This window comes from Erinaceus europaeus, chromosome 11, assembly GCF_950295315.1.
Source record: "Erinaceus europaeus chromosome 11, mEriEur2.1, whole genome shotgun sequence".
In the NCBI taxonomy this organism is placed as follows: domain Eukaryota; kingdom Metazoa; phylum Chordata; class Mammalia; order Eulipotyphla; family Erinaceidae; genus Erinaceus; species Erinaceus europaeus.
The window spans coordinates 71,912,943-71,936,842 of NC_080172.1; the positions used below are offsets into that span (position 1 = coordinate 71,912,943).

General features: G+C 41.2%; 1 protein-coding gene and 1 pseudogene across 2 annotated transcripts in view; one reads left to right on the plus strand and one right to left on the minus strand.

The window, feature by feature from the left end:
- Window positions 1-12,833, plus strand: part of LRRC8D (leucine rich repeat containing 8 VRAC subunit D) — a 147,404-nt gene extending 134,571 nt beyond the window's left edge. For both annotated transcript variants that reach the window (XM_060202026.1, XM_060202025.1), the window contains exon 2: window positions 9,889-12,833. In XM_060202026.1, coding sequence (XP_060058009.1) covers window positions 9,891-12,464 — 2,574 coding nt within the window. In that variant the 5' untranslated portion in view covers window positions 9,889-9,890 and the 3' untranslated portion in view covers window positions 12,465-12,833. The remainder of the gene's footprint in view (window positions 1-9,888) is intronic.
- A 2,535-nt stretch (window positions 12,834-15,368) lies between these two features.
- LOC103114944 (sorting nexin-22-like) lies at window positions 15,369-15,999 on the minus strand (annotated as a pseudogene).
- Window positions 16,000-23,900: the final 7,901 nt, after the last annotated feature.

Below are 23,900 nucleotides of genomic sequence, written 5' to 3' on the forward strand. Positions count from 1 at the left end.
AGCCCCACTGGTATGCCTCCGAGGTATAGGTCTTCTCCTCAGTTTCCTGGTTAGATCTCTGTCCCCTGGTGTCCCTCCCTGCCGCTGCTCCAGAATCTGAGGGCAGTAGCAATGGAGACTCAGTGTTGCACTTGGTGAGTCTCCAGGGAGTTCTTTCCTCCCTTCAGCTGTCCCCTTGTTGGTGGAACAGACTGGAGGTGGTATCTCAACTGATAAACTGCTGGACTGTTACCAGCCACTTAATCTCTCCTATGGCTCCTTTCTGTCACCAGCCACACGTGTTTGCACTCACTGGCGATTTGGTGGGTTCCTGTAGTTGTTCTAGTCCTGTCTTGTTTCAGTCCCAGGTGGTCTCCTTTGGTATTCCTAGTTGATCTGGGAGAGGAGAGGAGAGAAAGAGATCTGCTGCTGCTCGTAGCCCTGCCCAGGGCTAGTGTTATAATGTTTATGTTGTGCCAGGGATAGATGCTGGGACTTCATGCACACAAATCCTGTACTGTACCCCAGAGCTACCCCTTCACCTGTCTATGTAGAATTTAGCTAAGTTTCTTGGGAACTAAAACAATACAGATAGCACCTAGATCCCTCAGCTCATTGTATCTGTGCATCACAGAAGACAAACTTTTCATAGTAACTAGTGGTAAAGAGCAAAACTTACAGGATTCTTTATATAATCTACTTTGCTCAACATAGTGAATAGGAACACTAGCTTTTATTGGCCACCCCCTTGTGCTGGAACCCTGCTCAACACTTTGACACAACATTCTGATTTAACTGTTTATAGGATCCAGTGGACTGAACACACACAGTTAGATACAATCAAGACTTCTGCATCAATAACTTGTGTAAAAAATGAGAAAATCCCAGGAGGACAAAGAGAAAGAAGGCCTAAATCTCTGTTAACTGTACTGATGCTAGAAGAACTCCTCTTAAGGTTTCCTGCCTACCTTGTGTTTTGTGTCACTTGGCAGAGTTCTGCAGTAAAGCCATTGCTTCTGCAGAGTTCACTTTGCTTATCACTTCTTGTGTCAGGAACCAGATTTTGGTCTTATCCTGATGAAGAGTTACCCTCATTGACCTTTGTCTCTCTTATTTGCCTGTATAATGTTTAATTTTGAGCCAAACTGCTTGCAAATAGTCTATCAGAATGAGTTACTTTTAGGGTAATCTATTGTAAAAGGTTGTATAATGGTATCCCCCTGAGCACTGAAGAATGCCTGCTAGAGTTGATAATTTTGACTTTGGCATAATTAATAGTAACCTTATGTATCAGTATAATTAATAGTGTCAAGATTTGGCTCCCAGTTTCAGCCTTCTAAGCCCTCTCTTCTACTGCTTTTGGAGGTTTGCACAATTCATTTTGTTAATAGACAGTTTTTTATTCAGTACCTGTCTTGGGCAGATAAAAGAAGCTGTCTTCCTTTTAGAGTGAAGATTCCAGCTCAGGTAGAGGGAGAAAGGAAGATGGGATCTAGACAAATGGAACCCATAGCAAAGGTCCTGAGCAACCATTGTCTAACTCAGCATTCATTTTTAGTAGTGATAGCTTGGACTTCCTATGTTTGTCAGGAATCTTTTTAACTGGATAAGCTATCTAAAACAAGTAAATACCTGAATGTCTTTCTCATTTATTAACTTGGAAAAGTTTTTTGAGGGTTTATAAGATGAACAGGGTAAAGTACTCAAAAAATTTCTAGAATGCCTTAAAAAACAAAAAAATAAGGGTTAGTGGGCTCCCAATATCTCAGTCATAAGTGAATAATGATGAGTTTATAATCAAACATATATTTTGCTGCCAAAGATAGTGGAAAGAGAATGTCACAATTATCCTGAGACTCTGGAAAGTTGCTTATGGAGTCAGAAAACTCTCCAAATTTGCTTTCCTTCATACAATTTCAAGTACATTCCAGTCATACTCCAGAAAAACTATTAATTAGAATCAAAGAATCTGAACATTTCTGTTGGTTATCAGTTTATTAAATTACTATTGACCATTATTTAATGGTATATGATCCTTCTTTCTTACCTAGAAAGAATGGTCAATAGTAATTTAATAAACCAATAACCCACAGCAATATTTGAAAAGTAGACTCTTTGATGGTTAAATATCTCTTGTATATATTTAAAAAGCACTGTAATTGTACACATTGAATGGGTGAGTTGAGTGGCATATTACATTTCAAAAATCTGGCAAACATACACTGAGATCTTGATCTTTATTTTACTATCTAAATTGCTTTTCAACAGGAACAGGATAGTGAAAGTAGGTATGTCAGTATCCTGACTGTACATACTTACACTAGATTATATTCAGAGTTTAATATGCTTTGAACAATTTCCCATAGTCAACTGTGGGCCATTTTTCCCAGATAAGAAAGCAAGATCATATATCATGAAAGTATTCAGATTCAGCATCTTTTTTTTTTTTTTTGCATCATCTTGTCCAGCCAAAGTCCAGTAACTTCCCTCTTCAGTTCTTGTGTGAAAAGCCTCCTTAACTTACATGAGACATGTTAGCGTGGAAATATTTTAAGCTGATTTTCCTATGTGGTATAGACAGAAACCTTGAAATGTGAAACCTGTTCCATTGTAATGTGATTCTGTAAGTCCTTTGCAACAGAAGTGCTATAAAGAATACCCCCAATAGAGGATGCCAGTGTTTCTTACTGATTGTGATTTCATTGGGCTTAATAGAGAGATCCCCTGATAACCATGTATAGCCATTCTAAGTCCTAACTCACTAAGGATATCAAACCTCCTGATATGGGATTCAGAAAGCTGTAGGTACTGATCTTCTTTTTCATTGACTTGACTTTGACGTATGAGGTCACTTGAAAGCTATAATGTGGTTAATGTATCCTATTTAATAACACGATATTTGTGCACATACCCATTCAACTTAAAAGGCATATTTTTTTTCCAAAGGGCTACTGCTTCTTTAATTCATTTAATGATTGAAACATTACCTGAAGTAGGAAGTTTTTACTTTATTTGGGATGGGTTAAATAGGATTATAAACACTTCCAAGTTCCATTATCAAAATAAGTTTAAGTCATTAGTTAAAATTACAGCACTGTTTGTTTCCTGTCTTATCACCTAGGCACTGCCTGAAGACGGGGCTTAACCTTCCATACCTTCAATTTCATTTCTTGACTTACCTACAAAATATGATTATATACAGGAGCTTACTAGACTAATAATGTGAGAACATTGAGGTGATTTGTATTGGATTATCAGAAATCATGAGTTTTCCACAACCCAATACTTTTATATAACATGTAATTTCTCCCCTGTCTCCACGTTTACACTTGCAACTTGAACTGATCAAATGGTAGTCCCTATCCATCCCACCACCTCATGAGGGTCTCCTACTTTCCCTCTCAACTTAAAAGCCACTCTGTGGAACCATCCCAGATAGAAAGTATAGACTTTCCCTGCCCCAGGCAGCTCCTATACTTTGTATTAACCAGATAAGAGTAATTTTGTTTCTGGGGTGTGGGAGCACACATACTGTTTGTCACTCCCAGTACACTGGGAGCTCTTTGAGGATAAGCCCTAAGTCACTGCGTTTCTGCATTGTCTTCTACTGATAACTTAGTTTATGTTTTTCTTGAATTCTGAGTGAATGTCATGAAAGGTGAATTACATAATTTCATTGCTGTGCCCCACCAGAATGAAAGATAATCATGTAAAGTTTCCTCCTTCAGTAGCCAACACTTAGTCAACAGCATAGCCATTAGATAATGAGATAGCTAGCTACACAAGAGGGAAAAGACCTGGAGATGAAAGATTCTGTTAGCTTTCACTTAATTACTACATCTGGAAGGTCATTTTAAACTCCTTGTGTCTTAAGTCTCCTTATTATTGGGCAGATAAGGCCTGATTCACCAGTATTTTATTTGTTTTGTTTGTTTAAAAATATTTATTTATTCCCTTGTGTTGCCCTTATTTTATTGTTAAAGTTATTGTTGTTATTGATTATGTCGTTGTTGGATAGGACAGAGAGAAATAGAGAGAGGAGGGGATAACAGAGAGGGGGAGAGATAGATACCTGCAGACCTGCTTCACCGCCTGTGAAGCGACCCCCCAGCAGGTAGGGAGCCAGGGGCTCAAACCAGGATCCTTATGCTGGTCCTTGAGCTTTGTGCCACCTGCGCTACTGCCCAACTCCCTGTTTGTTTGTTTTTGTAGCTTAACTAGTGAGCCAATTTATTTACCTGTCAAGGGAAAGTATTACTATAACACTTGGGCATTTTAGAATAATGTTTTGGAGGTTAGATGAAATTCAGGCAATGTTCCACTTATGTTCTGTCTGTGTAGTGACCAGAACTTGTGCACATTATACTTGCATAACTCTGCACCTTTTTGTCTGCAACTGATTTAGCCCTTTGTCCTGTAAGAAGCACAGGCCCCTTTTGGGCTGCGGGAGATAGTGAGAGGAGACTGCCAGAGAAGATTGTTGATGTCCCTGAACAATGATCCCAGCCTACTTGCTCTATGTCTTGAGGTGTGGGAGGGAAATCATCAGTTTGGTGTCAGCACATTTCTTGGGAAGCTAATTCCTGATGTAGATTTGCTTACTGTTTCTTTTTGGAACTTCTCTTACTGACATTTAAGCATATAGACCCCCCTCACCCCTCAAAAAAGGGGCACATAGCCCAAGTGTACAGAATGCATTTAAAAAACTGAGCATACCCATGTAATCAGATCATTAATTTTTAATAATTAATTTACTTCTTATTTAGTTTTATTGGGGTGGTTAATGGTTAACAGTAAAAAAAAAAAAAGATGTTGATACATGTGTAAAAACATTCTCACCTCAGCCTGGGTCCTCTCTCACCATTATGTGCCAGGACCTGAAAACACTCCTCTTCTCCACCCCCAGAGTGTGTTGCTTTCATGCAATACACCAAACAGATCTCTTTTTTTTTTTTTTTTTTTTTTTGCCTCCAGGGTTATCACTAGGGCTCCATGCCTGACCTACAAATCCACTGCTCCTGGAGGCCATTTTTCCTATTTTATTGCTCTTGTTTATCGTTGTTGTTGCTGTTATTATAGTCACTGTTGTTGGATAGGACAGAGAGAAATCAAGAGATGGGGAGAGAAAGATAGACACCTGCAGATCTGCTTCACTGCTTGTGAAACTACCCCCCTGCAGGTGGGGAACCAGGGACTTGAACCAGGATCCTTAAGTTGGTCCTTGCACTTTGTGCCATGTATACTTAACCCACTGTGCTACCATCCAGCCCCCAGATCATTAATTTTTATTGCTGCATGGTTCAGGAGGTGACACAGTGGATAAGGCCTTGAGCTCTCAAGCATGAGGTCCTGAGTTCAACACCCAGCAGCACATGTACCAGAGTGATGTTTTGTTCTCTCTCTCTCACTCTCTTATCTTCTTCATGAATAAATAAATAAATACATAATTAAATAATCTTTAAAAACATTTTGTTGCTGCCTGATACTCAATTTTGTGAACATAGAAATGCTGCTGCTGGGGGTCGGGTGGTTGCACAGTGGGTTAAGCGCACATGGTGCCAAGCATAAGCACTGGACCGGCATAAGGATCCCAGTTTGAGCCCCTGGCTCTCCACCTGCAGGAGAGTCGCTTCACAGGCGGTGAAGCAGGTCTGCAGGTGTCTATCTTTCTCTCCCCCTCTCTGTCTTCCCCTCCTCTCTCCATTTCTCTGACCTATCCAATAATGACATCAATAACTACAACAACAATGAAAAACAACAAGGGGAACAAAAGGGAAAATAAATAAATATATTGAGGAACTCAAGATCTAATTGAAGAGACCAATACTAAAAGTAATTTACAATTGGACAACATAATAAGAGCTTGGGGAAAGAGGTAATGCTTGATCTGTGACTTAAAGAGTAAAAGCTAAACAGGAGGGGAAAAAATGAAACAAGTTCAAAAACAGTAGTAGGACATGGACCTTTGGTGGGGACCAGCACAGACGATAGCAAGCTGGAGGATGCGAGCTTATCTGAGGCTGGACATCCCATGCCGCTCTTGGTTGTTCAGGTGTTCTCACCCTTGCATATGTGGTGTAGGCTGAGCTGATAACTATTTGGAGTCATTGTGAAGTTATTGTACTCTAATGCTGCATTCTCCACCTGTTTTTGTTGTTGTTTGTTTCTTTTCCACTTAACTCTTGCTCCTCTAGAAAGGGAATCAGCCTCCTTTTTCTCTTTTCTGATTTCAAAGCTTGACCTGAAACCCACTGCGCACAGCTGCAAAATATCACAGGCTACAAAAATCCTACAATTACTTTGCTGTGTGATTTGTTAATTTATTTTTATGTGGAAGCCCAGCTTAGAAATTTTATTCTTATGTAGGCCTAGGTTGCTTTGTGTGGTAATAATTAAGTTTAATAAAATGTTCTGCCCTATCCTATACGTAGACAGTTAATGTTGTTGAAGAATTATGATGATGAAGGTGGTGGTGATTATTCTAAAGATGATCAAGAACTGGGCCAGGAGGTGGCACACCTGGTTAAGCGCACACCTTAACTTAATTACAGTGTGCAAGGACCCAAGTTCAAGCCCCTGGTCCCCACCTGCAGAGGAAAAGTTTCATGAGTGGTGAAGCAGGGCTGCAGGTGTCTCTCTGTCTCTCTCCCTCTACCTCTCTACCTCCCCCTCTCCTCTCAATTTCTCTGTCTCTATCCAATAATAAATAAATAAAAATATATTTAAAAGATGAACAAGAACTCATCATTGCTTGTGTACCTACTATGTGTCAGGAAATTGGCTTGGTCTTGATAAAGAAGATGTATATGTCCTCAGTCCTCATTGATAAATAGTTGATTCTATCATGATGTAGTAAGGGAATTAATAGATGGAGAAGGCCATCGGAGAAGCACCTGAGCCATAGCAAAGGTCAGAGAAGTCTTCCTGAAATGTATGACAGATAGAAATCCGGTATCCTTGTGAAACAGTGTTGAGCAAGTATTCTGGGTAAAGGAAACAGTGTCTAGAGGGGAGGATGGTTGAAGAACTCATCAACAAAGAAGAGGAGAGGAATTTTAGCCTAAGAAATAGCAGGGCTGAAGGTGGAATATAGAAGGTCAAGAATAAAGTCAGAGAAACCAGTTGTAATAACCAAGGCTTTATGGTATAATGACTCAAAATTCACATATCTCTCAAATATCCTACCCTGCCTTCTCTAGGTCCCCATACAACTGTTTTGAAGAGTATAACAATACCCTGGTTGGGGGGGGGGGGGAGGTCTTATTTTTCTGTCATTTCTATTGGTGCATTTAAAACTATGGTTTCTGTGTATAATTATACAAACTTCTTTGTCAGGAATATACTTGTGCTTATTGTTTTCTTCCATCTCTATATGTGAAGTAGCACTTTTTCTGTGACCTATGGTTTAGTACTTAGGGCTTAAAGAGCTCACATGACATGTGGCTGAACTGTTTCTCATTTAGTTTGGCCCACCATGCATTCCAGTAGCCTTGCTTCCTGCTCAAATTCCCAAACACTCACAAAAGCAAAACACAAGCTCCAGAAGCTCAGGATAAAAGAAGTTCCCATGGGTTTATTACCTCCTGGTGAGGTACAAATATTTCTTTTTCTCTTCCCCACTTTCTTGTTGCTATTTTGTTTTTGCTTTGTTTTTTGTTACAAAGACTGAATACAAGACATTTTAGACTTTTAGCCCTGAAGTTTGGAAATGTGATTTCTAGCAATTTTTTGTAAGATTTAACTCATAGGTTAGATGCATTTGAGGCTATTATATTTGTTTATTTGACTATGTTGGAGATTTTTAAAAATCTACAGATAGAATTGCTACTGCAGTTGAACAAGTATTCATTGTATTTTTTTAACTAGAGTACTGCTCAGTAATGCCAGGAATTGAACCTGGAACCTCAGAGCTCAGGCATGTAAGCCTTCTTACATTCATTGTATTTTAAAAGAAATATATACTCTGCTCTGCATAGTAGTAGGTATGTGGGCATTTCTAGAAAAATGAAGATCTGATTCCTGCTTTCAGGTACTTAGTCTAAAACAGAATCAAAGTACTCGTGCCACTGCTCTCCACCTTGCCTTTCCAAGAAAAGACACTAGTGATCAACCATAACAGTTTCCTACTAAAGTCAAAGTTAGCCTCAGAATCCTTTTCAACAAGGCAGTCTAAGCAGATTTTGCAGAGACAAAAATCTATCGTTCATCCTTTATTTATTTATAAATACCTTCTAAAACTTGGATATGTGAAGGGGGGGTGTTACTAGTTTTTTTTCTCCTCTGAAATAAATTTTATATATGAATATTGGAACCTAATGGCTTCCTGAAAAAGCAGAGTACGATAATATTGCTTCTCAAACAGTTGACATCTTCATGTTAAAAAAGATAAACATTTGTGATTATATAAAAGTTCATTCTCATTGCTGGTCACTAGAAACATTGTGTTTTTCTTGGTTACTTTCAGTATGTTCGACCTTGTACTGTATTATTTGTTTGAATTTGTTTCAGAAGTAAAAAAGCTGTCAGCCTTGGTGAATAGTGGTCATGTTTTGTGAGAGTTCCAGCACCAGAATTCCCTTCACTGCTTCTAGAGCTCTCTGCTTTAACAGAGATGACAGTTAACTGATCCTGACTTATTTCATGTCATCATCACTTATCAGTGCATACCCACCTGTGTCTTTGACTCTCCTCATTCCACATGCTTTCCGTAGATGAAGCATCAAAGGCCAGCGAGTAGCTGCATATACTGATAAATGCCAAGCCAATCATCCCTGTAATCTGCAGTTTTGCTTTCCTCAGTTTCAGTTGCCTGCATTCAATCATGGTGTGAAAATATTACATCCAAAAAGATATTCTGAGAAAAAAAAGAGAGAGGTTTTATTATAATTCTTTGCAATTGCCCTACTTTATTGTTATTTTGTTAATATCATACTGCACCTAATTTATAGATTAAACTTTATAGTAAGGTTGTTAAAGCAGTATATATAGGGCTTGGTACTATCTGCAGTTTCAGGCATCTACTAGTAATCTTGGATATGCTCCCCTTGTAGATAAGGGGGAACTACTGTATATAATTACTACACTAAAACTCTAGATTTTTAATTTCAACTAACCATGAGACACCTCCCCTAGGATGATAAAAACTAGCAAATACTTGTGAACAGATAATATGCTAAGAGCTAAGGGGGACCTACTGTATATAATTACTACACTAAAACTCTAGATTCTTAATTTCAACTAACCATGAGACACCTCCCCTAGGATGATAAAAACTAGCAAATACTTATGAGCAGATAATATGCTAAGAGCTTTACAATCATCACTTAATTCAAACTTTGCCAGATCCTTAGATATTATCACACCCATTACACAGATGGAAGATACAAGACTTGGAAAATCACACCATTAGTAATTGGTAAAACTGTACCTGGTTTACAAGACTTATAAAGCTTTAAAAGTAAACACAGACTTATACAAATTAGAAATCCTACCCCAAAACTTCAGTCTGAACCTTAAATCAGTCTTATTCACAACAAATGTCATTCCTGCTGTCCTATGCTCTTTCAAGGTCCAGTAAACTACAAGTTTCTCAGTTCTGTCTTTTAAGTATCTTGTAAATATTTCTCTTTACAGTAATCTAACCACTATACTTCTTGAACAAACTCTTGCTATTTCTTACCTAGAATGCAATCTCTGTTCCCCACTCACTTTTTTCTCCTGGGGAAGAAAGCTAGTAGAACAAATTGCCATTTTTCTCATACATGTCCCATTTTAGTTAATTTTTATAATACTTGTCTCTAAAAAGATAGCATGTAGATAAGACTTCCATTTGGAGCAAGTCTAGTTTCTCTTATTTCATGTTTTCACTTGCATCTCCATAATAATCCTTTCTATCTGCTTCTTTCCTAGGAATGTTTACCCTTGCAGAAGTTGCTTCACTCAATGACATTCAGCCAACTTACCGAATTCTGAAACCATGGTGGGATGTGTTTATGGATTACCTGGCAGTCGTTATGTTGATGGTAGCCATCTTTGCAGGAACGATGCAACTTACCAAAGATCAGGTAGTCTGCTTGCCAGTATTGCCATCTCCTGTAAATTCGAAGGTAAACACACCACCAGGAAATGCCGACCTTACCACTAACATCCCGAAGACAGAAGCCACTGACCAAGATCTTGATAGGTGGACAACAAGTGACATTTCTTTTGTTACATCTGCTGTGACACCTGACATACCTCTCAGTGCCACATATCCTCACACAGATTCCACATTACCAAATCAGGAAACAAAGAAAGAGAAAAAAGATCCAACAGGTCGAAAAACAAACTTGGATTTTCAGCAATATGTATTTATTAATCAGATGTGTTACCATCTGGCCCTCCCATGGTATTCTAAGTACTTTCCATACCTTGCTCTTATCCATACTATTATTCTCATGGTCAGTAGCAATTTTTGGTTCAAATATCCCAAAACATGCTCAAAAGTAGAACATTTTGTTTCAATATTAGGAAAGTGCTTTGAATCCCCTTGGACTACAAAAGCACTGTCTGAAACAGCGTGTGAAGACTCAGAGGAAAACAAGCAGAGAATAACAGGTGCCCAGACTTTACCAAAGCATGTGTCTACAAGCAGTGATGAAGGGAGCCCCAGTGCTAGTACCCCAATGATCAACAAAACTGGTTTTAAATTCTCAGCAGAGAAGCCTGTGATTGAAGTCCCCAGCATGACTATCCTGGATAAAAAAGATGGAGAACAGGCCAAAGCCCTGTTTGAGAAAGTGAGGAAGTTCCGTGCTCATGTGGAAGACAGTGACTTGATCTATAAACTGTATGTGGTCCAAACAGTTGTCAAGACAGCCAAGTTCATTTTTATTCTCTGCTACACCGCAAACTTTGTCAATGCCATCAGCTTTGAGCATGTCTGCAAGCCCAAAGTTGAGCACCTGACAGGTTATGAAGTGTTTGAGTGTACCCACAATATGGCATACATGCTGAAAAAACTTCTTATAAGTTACATATCCATTATTTGCGTGTATGGTTTTATCTGCCTCTACACTCTCTTCTGGTTATTCAGGATACCTTTGAAGGAATATTCCTTTGAAAAAGTCAGGGAAGAAAGCAGTTTCAGTGACATTCCAGATGTTAAAAATGATTTTGCGTTCCTTCTACACATGGTAGACCAGTATGATCAGCTATATTCCAAGCGTTTTGGTGTGTTCCTATCAGAAGTGAGTGAAAACAAGCTTAGGGAAATTAGTTTGAACCATGAATGGACTTTTGAAAAGCTCCGGCAGCATGTGTCACGCAACGCCCAAGACAAGCAGGAGTTACATCTCTTTATGCTGTCAGGTGTGCCTGATGCTGTCTTTGACCTCACAGATCTGGACGTGCTCAAACTTGAACTGATTCCAGAAGCTAAAATTCCTGCAAAGATTTCTCAAATGACTAATCTCCAAGAGCTCCACCTCTGCCATTGCCCTGCAAAAGTTGAACAAACTGCTTTTAGCTTTCTCCGGGATCACTTAAGATGCCTTCACGTGAAGTTCACTGATGTGGCTGAAATTCCTGCCTGGGTGTATTTGCTCAAGAACCTTCGGGAGTTATACTTGATAGGCAATTTGAACTCTGAAAACAATAAGATGATAGGACTTGAATCTCTCCGGGAGTTGCGGCACCTTAAGATTCTCCATGTGAAGAGCAATTTGACCAAAGTCCCCTCCAACATTACAGATGTGGCCCCACATCTTACAAAGTTAGTCATTCATAATGACGGCACTAAACTGTTGGTACTGAACAGCCTTAAGAAAATGATGAATGTTGCCGAGCTCGAACTCCAGAACTGTGAGCTAGAGAGGATTCCACATGCTATTTTCAGCCTCTCTAATTTACAGGAACTAGATTTGAAATCAAATAACATACGCACAATTGAGGAAATCATCAGTTTCCAGCACCTAAAACGCCTGACTTGTTTAAAATTATGGCATAATAAAATCGTTACTATTCCTCCTTCCATCACCCATGTCAAAAACCTGGAGTCACTTTATTTCTCTAACAACAAGCTTGAATCTTTACCCGTGGCGGTGTTTAGTTTACAGAAACTCAGATGCTTAGATGTAAGCTACAACAACATTTCAATGATTCCAATAGAAATAGGATTGCTTCAGAACCTGCAGCATTTGCATATCACTGGGAACAAAGTGGACATTCTGCCAAAACAGTTGTTTAAATGCGTTAAGTTAAGGACTTTGAATCTGGGGCAAAACTGTATCTCCTCCCTCCCAGACAAAATTGGTCAGCTCTCCCAGCTCACTCAGCTGGAGCTGAAGGGAAACTGCTTGGACCGCCTGCCAGCCCAGCTGGGCCAGTGTCGCCTGCTCAAGAAAAACGGGCTCGTTGTGGAAGATCATCTTTTTGACACCCTGCCACTCGAAGTCAAAGAAGCATTGAATCAAGACATAAATGTTCCCTTTGCAAATGGGATTTAAACTGAGAATAATATGTGCACATCCATGTGCAGGAACAACTTCCTAGATTACAGATGCCCACATACAAGTTATTGCAAGATAATGTGTTTTAGGAGTAGATACATCTTTTAAAATAAAACACAGAGAGGATGCATAGAAGGCTTTTAGAAGACATAACCGAATGTCCAATGTCTGTAGTGTTTTAGGTCATTCATTTCCAGATCTATTTTCTTTTTTTTTTTTCTTTTGGGGCAAAGGGAAGAGAAAAATTATAGTCACTAATCTTTATTTCTTTTTAAATTGTTTGGAACTTGGATGCTGCCGCTACTGAATGTTTACAAATTGCTTGCCTGCTAAAGTAAATGATTAAATTGACATTTTCTTAATATACCACCTTTTTTGAGGTGTCTTGATTTATGTTGCTTAATTTGGTGCCATATTGCTTAACTCAAACATTACAGACACAGTAGGTCCAAATTTTTTGTATCTTTAGACTTAATGGGATGTTGATTTCTTTCCTATGTTTATTTTAAGCATCTCAAGAGCTTCTTGCAACATTTGACTGATGCTACCACATCTGAGAATCCCATTTTATAGATTTATACTTTCAAAAGTAGTACCCAATAAAAATATGTATATTGTTGAGGTTTTTTTTTTTAAAGAATAAATGACAAGAAAAATAACAGTGCACTTAATAATAGTTCTTTTCTCATGGTCTGTCTTTCTGATACTATGTTTTAAGGTTTTTAAAACTGTTAACATAGGGTGACTAATAAATAGTACATTTTTTAAATAAATGCATCTAGTTGCAACCAATGCAAAATTTTTATTTAATTTATTTACTAATGAGTGAGAGAAAAGGAAACAGGAAGAAAGGGCTAGAGCATTACTCTGTCACATATGATGCAGGGATGTGATGTCTGGACTTCATGCTTGAAAGTGCAATGCTCTTTTTTCACTGCACTGCCTCCCAGGCCACCAAAATAAAATGTTTAATGATCTGTGAATTTCCATTATAAATCACCTACTGGAAGATAACACCAAATTCAATCAAAGTCTAATTTTTTGCCATTTCATTATTGTAAGGGGGGGGCAACATAAGACTTGTTCATCTAATTAGAAAATTAACTTTCCCAGTTCATTTTAGTGACAGGGTGTATTGGCTGTGTTTGCAACCAGAAGGACTCAGATCCAAGGAAAGGAAGGCAGAATGTTCTTTTCAGGTGATAGTGTGCCCTTTTTCTCTAATTTAAGAAAAGTACCTATATCTACCCCAGAAAGTCAAAGTGTTCCTTGTCATCTGCTTAGGTCTTGGTTGCAAGTGTTTTATAGGCTTTTCTTCAGGTATGTTTTTCAAGAGAAGAGAACTATGTAGTACTCTGGATGACAGAGTAGTTAGTATCCCCTCTCTACAAAACTTGGATTCACCTAATGAAACACTAGATATTCTTTAGCTACAACTTAGCCAGGCTTAGTGAGCTTTGCATTCACATCCTTGCTGCCTCTCCCGCAACTAAAATCAGGAATGACTTCTTGCAGATAGTGGTGCAATCTTTGCTTGCATTTGTTAATACCTTTAAGCATTATCATTAATAGGAAGGACTGTGGCCATTAGTATACTCTCCAGTTACAATTATTTACCTACTTTGTGCCCACAAAATTTAAGGAATTGGGAATTGATATTGGAATAAGTCATAACTTCTGGCTACATAGAACTTTAAAAGCAAAGAGATAAACATTAGCCATGCAAGTAACACTGATGATTAGTTACAATTGTAATATAAAAAGTATACAGAGTCTGTGTGAATAATTACTATAATGAGTACAAACTTAAAGAAGAACTTTGAGGAGGTTTTACACTTCTACATGATGCCTATTAAACACTCCTGGACTTCTCTCTCCCACCAACCATACTGGAAACTGTTCTCCCTGGGTAGTGATGCCACAGCCAGAAATTGAAGTGTTTTTAGAAAGAGGTCACAGCATTTTAGTTGTGAGGTAAGCAGGTCAGGTCCTATTATCTTTAATAAACTAGACAACTTGCCTTTCTTTAAAAAAAAAATTGTTTTTCTATATATTTTTTTTGTGTTCAGTCTTTTAATAGCACAGGCCATGTGCTCGGCCAGCCTGGTCCCCTGCCCCACTGGGTGGGGGTGACAGCGGGTCAGGTTCAGGCCACCAAGATCATCCTCCTGTGCCATCCCCGCCCCGCCCCCGCATCTACAGCGAGCGCTTCCGGGATGAGAACTTCAAGCTGAAGCGCTATGGGGCGGGCAGGCCCGGTGAGCATGGCCAGCGCCCCGGCAAGGACACCAATGGCTCCCAGTTCTTCATCACCACCGTCAAGACGTCCTGGCTGGACGGCAAGCGCGTGGTCTTCGGGATGGTGCTGGAAGGCATGGTGAGTGCCAGGCTCCAAGGGCCACACCTGGCTGTCTGTCTGGAGAAGCGGTGGGGGATCCCCACAGGGGCCTGACCCCCGCAGCCGCCGTGCAGAGGCGGAGAGCACTGACCGACAAGCCCTTGAGGACGTGACCATCGCGACTGCGGCAAGGTGGAGGTGGTGAAGCCCTGCGCCATGACTCACTGGTCCCCATCCCCTGAGCCACCGTGCACGCGGCCGTGGGTGAAGAGGCCCCTGCAGGCCACTGAGCTGCCCTCTGGCGGCACAGTCTGAAGGCCGCCGCCTTCCCGCCTACAGCGGTCACCAGTGGCACCCAATAAAAACCGAGGTGATTTTTTTTTGTAACCTGCATGTGGGCAGATTCTGGGGCTCAGGCAGGAGGTGCTCCGCCCTCCTTGAGCTCAGTCCTCTTCTGGGCCTGGTTGTCCGGCTGCTCTCTGCACGGCCCCTGCCTCGGGCTCAGAGGGCGATGCTGATGGCCAGGGCTGCAGAGTAGGGTGACCCCAAGCTTCATCGGGTCGCAGCTGAAGCCACACAGGCCCTGGAGCACGCCAGTCACCACCGCGCTGGGCAGGGCCTCTGGGGAAGCAGGGCACAGTTAGGGGTCTGCGCAGAAACAGGACAGGCCGGTGCTGCAGCTGCGAGCTATGAGGAACAGGATTGGCTGTGAACCATGAGGAGAGGGCAGGGTGAGGTCGCTGTGGGGTGGGATGGGGGGCTGAGGTGACCCCGGAACCACTGAGGAAAAGTCGGGCGCAGGATGGGCCCCAGCCACCAGGGGGTGGCAGCAGGCGGGGCGTGACTTGCCCGCAGTGGCTGGCAAGTTCCTCAGGGAGCCCCAGCCACTGCCCTTGGAGTCCGTGGGGGCTGCCGAAGACTCAGGAACTCCAACAGCTCCGTGGGCACATCCTGGTTCAGGTACAGGACTCCTGCGCGTAGGCCTCGAGGCCCTGCCGCCGCCCTGCGGCTCTCCAGTTGGCCGGCGCTTCGACGGGAAGTCCGGCACGCGGCACCTTTTCTTGATCCGCTTGTGCAGCGTGTGGAACTCGCTGTAGCGCCTCCACACTGGGTGTCTCCACTCCGAACACCATATGGCCTTTGCCGGGGCCCCTCGGCCTCGGACCCCACCGACGGGATGTGCACCTCCAGCATCTGCGCCCACAGCTCAGCTCCTGCTCCTGCTCCTGCTCCCGTGGGGCCGCGACTCCACCCAGGTATTTTGTTTTTCAAGTGACTGGACAGTGGCTGACCTTGCTTTTGCTTTTGCTTTTCAGAGGAGTCTGCGGTGCACTTCCAAAGCTTGACTGCTGGCAGTTACCTCCAGGCACCTGTTTTCTAATCAATACTTGGAGTTCAGTCACTTGGAACTGATTGGTGTTGCATGCCTGTAGACAATATCAAGGTGTACCGTTCCTTTCAACTAAGCTTGTATTGACTTTATCTGTCTTTAATGATTTCCTTGAACTTTGGAGAGCTTATGGTCAAGAAGTTCCTTGCCACTGTTTTCAAATAGCGATATTTTAAAAGGTTTCTTACAAAACACTTGGTAGATTTAACAGACTCCAATATACTGTGCCTTGGAGAATTAATGAAACAGCAGATGAAAAAGTGGTGAGCCCAAATATACTGTGAAGATATGTGTCTGCACAAATTTACTTTGACACTACACATGCCAGAGATGGGATGGAAACAAGTTGGAAAGTACAAATTTTTGCTTACTAGTATTTTTATATCTTTCTCCAAAGCCCCTTGAGCATCCATGTGAAGAAATTAAAAAATGAGTATCTTTAAGCAGTTCATGTCTGTATGAGTCTCACAAAGTCTAAGGGAAATCCACTTTACATTTGGCTGTTTGAATTTTTTTTTTCACTCACATTCGTTGATGTGGCAATGCATTTCCTTTTTCAAAGATTCTGAAAGAACTCGATTTTTACAAACACCTCATTCTTAGTAAAGGGATTTAGCAAGTCAATGCTAGTTAGAAAGAGCTTATTGTATATATGAGCCATCAGGTCCTGACTGTTTCACATTTTTCATATACAAAGATAAAAGGTCTTATATTTTATTAATATTTTCTGACTCCCTTTCCTGGTCTCTAGCTGCTGGCAACTAAACTAGTTGCTAATGGCAGTGAACTCCAAAGTGCCCTTGAGACCAGAGCCAAAAGTTGTTTCCATCTACCTTGCTTAATAAAAGCCAGAGTGCTGTCTTCTTGCTAAGATTTCTGGCAGCACTTGCATTAGGAATTCCTGAATCCCCAAACAGAAGCTGAACTAACAAAACCCCTTTCATTAAAAGAAGGAGAAAAGAACAAGTCCCTGGAAAACCATTTGCAAATGTCCTCTAACTTGTGACTGTGGCACCATCTGGTCCTGGCCAGTTGTGGCTCTCCTAGGACAAGTGTACCAGGTATTCAAAGGTGTCTGCTGGGGAGAGGCAGCAAGTGAAGAGGTGTGGAAAGGAGACCATAAACCATCTTCCCAAATCTGATATAGCTTGGGACTATGGCCTTGCCTAACATCAATGTCTTCAGCTGTCTTGTCTTGATCTTTCTGTCTCTGGAAATAAATATAAATTGTCCCAGGTAAGCATGCATTTCTTGTGGAAATATCAAGATACTTTATTCAGAGCCAATCCTGCCATATAATGGACACATGGCCCACCACCCTCCTAGGTCTGTGAGTCTTCTGAGAATATAAATGACCCTTGCCAGACTACTATCTCCAACCATGCCTTTTCTCTCCTACAATGCAAGACTCTAGAATGAGAGTTCCTGAATTTAAAATCTGCTTGGTCCTTAGCTATATGTAGTGAGCATATAGCATGAGCAAGCTATTTAACCTCCTTAAATCTTGGTGTCTTTATCTGTAAATGGGAGTAATACCAATAGTATTACTTTATTATTTATTTCTTTAGTTGGTTAGTTTTTGTGTCATTGAATAAAATGACCCATTGAAGGTACTCTGGCAGATAGTAAGTACTCCATAACATTCAATATTAATTTTTTTTTTGCCTCCAGGATTATTGTTGGGGATCAGTGCCTGCACCACGATGAATCCACTGCTCCTAGAGGCTATCTCTTCCCTTTTGTTGTCCTTGTTTATTGTTGTTGTTGTTGTTATTGTCATTGTTATTGTTGGATAGGACAGAGAGAAATCGAGAGAGGAGGGGAAGACAGAAGGGGAGAGAAAGATAGACACCTGCAGACCTGCTTCACTGCCTATGAAGCGACTCCCCTGCAGGTGGAGAGCCAGGGGCTCAAACCAGGATCCTTGAGACTGTCCTTGTGCTTCGCACCATGTGTGCTTTACCTACTGTGTTACCACCCAACCCCCTTCAATATTTATATTTTTATTCCCAGCTGTGAATCAACCTCATGTGCATTTTCCTTCCTTCATCATAGAATTTATAGTAGACACATGAAAAAAATAGACTAAAACATGTAAGATAGCCAGCTCCTTTTTATATAGATACTATATAAAAGAGTGAGAAATGGGAGTGGAATATGCCACTTCCCTTCAATACAAGGACTTTGGGCCCTTTCCCCAGGTCTGCTGGTTAAACTGCAGGTTTAAAAGTGGTTCCATCTGTGGACTATAAAATAGAACAACAAGCTAAGCATGATTCAGCAACAGGATAAGAAAAGGTTCTTGAGTCCCTGAAAGCCTATAGGGACAGGGTTTTATAATGAAGGAATAAATTATATCTTATTTAAATTGAACAGGTTCAGAACATGGAAACATTAAAAATGCAGAATGTCAGATCCCTCTCCAGATCTACTGAGTTAAAATCTATACTTGGGGGTCCAGGCGGTAGCACACTGGGTTAAGTGCACATGGCAGGAAGCTCAAGGACCAGCACAAAGATACCGGTTTGAGCCCCCCACTCCCCAGCTACGGGGTGGGGGGGTGCCTCACAAGCAGTGAAGCAGGTCTGCAGGTGTCTATCTTTCTCTCCCCTTCTTTGTCCTCCCCTCCTCTCTCGATTTCTCTCTGTCCTATGCAACAAAAATGACAGCAATAACAACGATAAACAGCGAGGGCAACAAAAAGGAAAAAATGGCCTCCAGGAGCAGTGGATTCGTAGTGCAGGCACTGAGCCCCAGCAATAACCCTGAAGGTAAAACAAAACAAAACAAAACAAAAAACTACTTTAGCAAGATGACACCTAGATGATTCATAGCCTTGTCAGATTTGGAAACATTGTAAATGGTACACTTATGAGGAACTAGACAGCTGGTCAAGAGAATGGTACCATATCAGGTCAACCCTTCCCTCCTGTTTATCTGCTATGTTTTCATTGTAGAGGAACTTGGACTTTGCTGGTGTTCTCAATTGGTGGTTTATGCCAATGTCCATGCCTCCAGCCTCTGCTTTCATCCTGAGTCCAGTCATATGTCATAGTAGCCACTGGAGAGAGGAATGAAAGACTGCCATTGTCTACTACTTAAAGAGGTGGTAGCAATAAATGCTATTCTTCCAGGAGGATGAAGTTTTAAGTGTTCTATAACTTTCCTAATGATGTGTGCATTAATGTTCAGCCCATAGACACCCTTTACATGCCCAGGTGGCTAAACAGCCCCATTCCATTGTTTAACCTTCAGGCTGAGTCTAGGTTAGCTGCTTGAAGTTCAGTCAAGCATGGGATAACCTGCTCATTTCCAACCTTTTCAGAATGTCCCTGGCTAACTGCCAAATAGCACTACATGAGAATTAGCTGCGGTAGTTTCAAGTGAAGACCCACCCCAAAGAATCACTCAGGTGTTAACACCAGCTGTATAGAAATCATAAAGAAATGTGCTTTGTCAATTTGCCCAGGGAAAACTCTATAAGTGGTTGCCACACAGTGGGACACTTTAAAATGAGGTACTGCCTGGAAAGAAACCTCTATAAGATGAACCTCCAAGGATTTAACTAACACATAACTTTCCTGAGTCTAAACTGACTTATTCTTTATCTGACTTGGTTATGGTGGAGATAGCTGATCACCTTCCAAATGATAACTCTTCATCTTCTTGAAAATGGTTACTAAATCACTCATCATCCCTTCTTCCCCGGGATGTTGTGGAGATTGTGTCAGTACCGTGCCTAGAAATGCCCTGGAGATAAACAATGCATAAATACAGTTTACTATTAATTCATCATTGGGGTAGGCAGGGAATTTGATTGAAGACAGCATTTTTCATCTCTGTCTGAGATGCATATTCAAACCTACACCTACTTACCAATTCAAAGTAATTACTATTCTTTAAGGGATTATGTGTTATATGTTTCAGATTTCAATTGCTGAAGGGGCAAGGAGAGAAGAGGAAGTAGCTTGGGCAAAATACATACAAAAGCTCTGACTCAGTGCCAGAATTTGGACATTTGACTTAAGCTGACTTGTCCAAATGTACCTGGGAGATGTGAATGATCACAACAGATGGCAGCATCTGAGGTTTAACAGTTTGCATAAGGTGACCTGATAGTCAGCAGAGGACTGAAGCACTGCTGAAAGAAAGACATCACTCCCATTTAAGAGACAAGCAAAGCATGATTCAGAGAGGCTGACTGGTGTCTTGTTTCACATTGCAAGTAGCAGACTCTAGTCTCAAACTCAGATGAGCCTGTAGCTACCACTGTGCTTTCCCCTAACTACAGGGCAGATTATCTGGTGCTCTATCAGCAGCTCAAAAAGATGTTTGGAAATATGTGCTGACATTCAGTTACATAAATCTGCCTCAAGCTAGGGTTTTCCTTCATTCTTTAGAATTAAAGGTTTTTGATGTGTCTCAGCATCTGTCCTTAGCGTTACGACTTGTTTCCTCTGTCAGGCTGCCTGAAAGGGCAATCCACCCGAGGTAATGTAATTATTTTTCCTCGCCAAATGTTCAAGGCATGACCATCTTTCCTCATGGTCATTTACTCAGAAATGAGAAAGCTCTGTCTCAGCTATTTGAAGCCGAGTCGATGTGATGGAGAGTGACATTCAACAGGTCCAGAAAGGTGGGTGCAGAAAAGCACTGTAACATTTGCTGGGCCCTTGGGGTTAATGTGACTTTTCTTTCCAGCATGGCATTTCAGACACAGATTCTCAAGCTGTTACCAACCCAGCAGCACCCAGTGTCTGCATCATCCTGACCTTTATTTTTACTGGGTCTTTCTTTTTCTGCTGATGGTCAGTATACGACACCATCTGGGTTGGGACAAGAATCAGATATTTGTGGTTCAAGGGAATGAAGACCCAATTTTACACAGAAGAAACTGCCTAGAATAAAGGATATTTCCCACTCCTACTACTACCTTCTGATCCTCCACAGTTTGCATTTCAAAGCCTTCATAGTATTTGTCAGGTTTTTTTTTTTTTTAAGGGGAACAGATTTTCTTCCTCCCTTCCTTTCTAACATACGTAACTTAGTCCAGCTTTTACCTCAAATAAGCTGTTTGGTGGAGTGAATTTTAACCAAATCTTGAATTGAACTTCATCTGAACTACATTTGTGTGTGTTTTAAATTTTGACCCCTTGTCAGGTTGCATCGTGGGGGAGAGAGAAGAGACTAGGAATTTGTGGCAGTTTGGGAACGCAAATCTTTATTCACATGGATGCCTCAGAGTTGGGTCAGAGCACAGCGGTTCGGGCCACGTGGAGCTAGCAAAATGGCCGCCTTCTGATAATGTGCAGCAGCCCTTCTCTGGGTCTCCTAAGAGTGGAAAAAGGCAAGAGAGAGAAAGGCGGAAGCAGGAGGGCTTTTATGGGAGAAATTCTGGAAGTGGCAAGTCGGGACAGGATTGGCCGGGAAAGGGGGTGGAGAGAGGCAAAATGCATGCTGGGACAGTGGAAGCATCCTGGCAACTGTAGCAATACCCTGAGGGGATAACGTGGTGGTGGAGGAGTCACTTTAAAACAAGGCAGAAGATTGATATGTAAATAATAATACTTGCATGGAAATATGGTAGTTTGTGGGTCCTGCCTAACTCAACCACATCTGTACAACATCCCAACAACCCCTTATGAAATGCATAGGGTTTTTACAACTCAAAATCAATATAAGCCAAAGAGTTTTCTTATTCACTAAGACTAAAATTAGAAATGGTAGAACCAAGAAAGTCTACAGAATGAGCAATAAAGAACTCAAAAGAGACTTGGAAAGAGGGTTTTTAAAAAATATATAGGGGGTCGGGTGGTGGCGCAGTGGGTTAAGCGCATGTGACGCAAAGTGCAGGGACGGGCATAACGATCCCGGTTCGAGCCCCGGGCTCCCCACCTGCAGGGGAGTCGTTTCACAGGTGGTGAAGCAGGTCTGCAGGTGTCTATCTTTCTCTCCCCTTCTCTGTCTTCCCCTCCTCTCTCCATTTCTCTCTGTCCTATCCAACAACGAATTGCATCAACAAGGGCAATAACAATAACCACAACGAAGCTACAATAAGGGCAACAAAAGGGGAAAAAAATGGCCTCCAGGAGCGGTGGATTCATGGTGCAGGCACTGAGCCCAGCAATAACCCTGGAGGAGGAAAAAAAAAAAATACATATATATATATAGTAAACATTTGTTTCGTTATTTACAGAATAAAATTAGCCCAATGACACACTCTGAGTGTGGTCTCAGATCTCTCACCAGCCAACTCTAGAGACTCTAAATAACATGTGTATTCAATTGCAGTCAATTGGAGCTTACTGCAATTGATCTTCAGAAGATTACATGAGATAGTAAGTTAATTCTACTCATACTGAGATTTTAGTTGCTTAAAGTCTCCTAATTGTACAAAATTTAATTTATTTGATTTGCATCAGGATTAATTTCCTGTGTATAAATATAACGATGCCAACAGTTCAACTTCCTGCTTTCAACTGATGGAACTGAAAAGTTAGAGTCTGGCCACTAGTTTTCAAACTAGTAAAGCTGATTCACAGGCAAGTTCTTTAATGTGTGCCCGCACTTTTGCTTCCTCTTTTGTGAAATGGGATGAAGCTCTTACCTTTCAGAACAGTTGTATGAATTCAATGAGTTAAGACATACAAAGCATTACTGGGGAGATGGGGTCATGATTATGCAAAAGACTTTCATGCTTGAGGTTCTGAGGGCTCAGGTTCAGTTCCCTAGCACCACCACAAGCTAGAGCTGAGCAGTGCTCTGGTTGGTCAGTGTCTGTCTGTCTGCCTGTCTCTCTCTCTCCTTTCCCTCTCTCTACTTCTCTCCTCCCCCTCCATCTTCCACTCTCCTCCTCCTTCCTCTCCCCATCTTTCTCCATATATATTTATGCATGTGTACATATATAATTAAAATAAAGCAAATAAAAATATATGTATTTTAATGTAATATTCTAAAATAGGGAAATGGACATTGCCTAAGTAAGAACTAATTGTACCTAAAAAAAAAAAGTACAAGTTACTGATAACATCTCAAAAGCAGCTTCTCATACATTTATTAATTTGTCTATCTTCCTTATCATATCAGAGTAACCAAGCTTTTTGTTACTAAGAACCCTCTTTAGTTAGTTATGTCTGTCTCTTAAGTGGTTCTCTAAACTTGAGTCAGTCCCAATAATCATCTGGCCAAAGTCCTAAAGATAGTTGTCCAAAGGCACTCTTGTCTTGGGCTAATTTATTTGATCCAGAATAAGGAAAGTTGACTGTACAGAGAATAAGGAACTGGATGCTGGTGTAGTGAAGACAGTTCCTTTCTCTCTGCTTGTCTCGATTCACTGTGTAGGGAACTGTATATTAAATTGACAAGATACAAAGGAATCAGAAGTTTGTTAAGATGTGCACTGTGCATACATGTTTCAGAACCCAGGGATAAATAATTCAAAGCGGTGGTAAGAACTGGGGCTTAGCACTTTAACAAAAGAACAATAAAATTTTAGGGAAGTGGGAGTTGGGCGGTAGCATAGTGGGTTAAGTGCACGTGGTGCAAAGTGCAAGGACTGGCTTAAGGATCCCAGTTCGAGCCCCTGGCAACCCATCTGCAGGGGAGTTGCTTCACAAGCGGTGAAGCAGGTCTGCAGGTGTCTATCTTTCTCTCCCCCTCTCTGTCTTCCTCTTCTCTCTCCATTTCTCTCTGTCCTATCCAATAA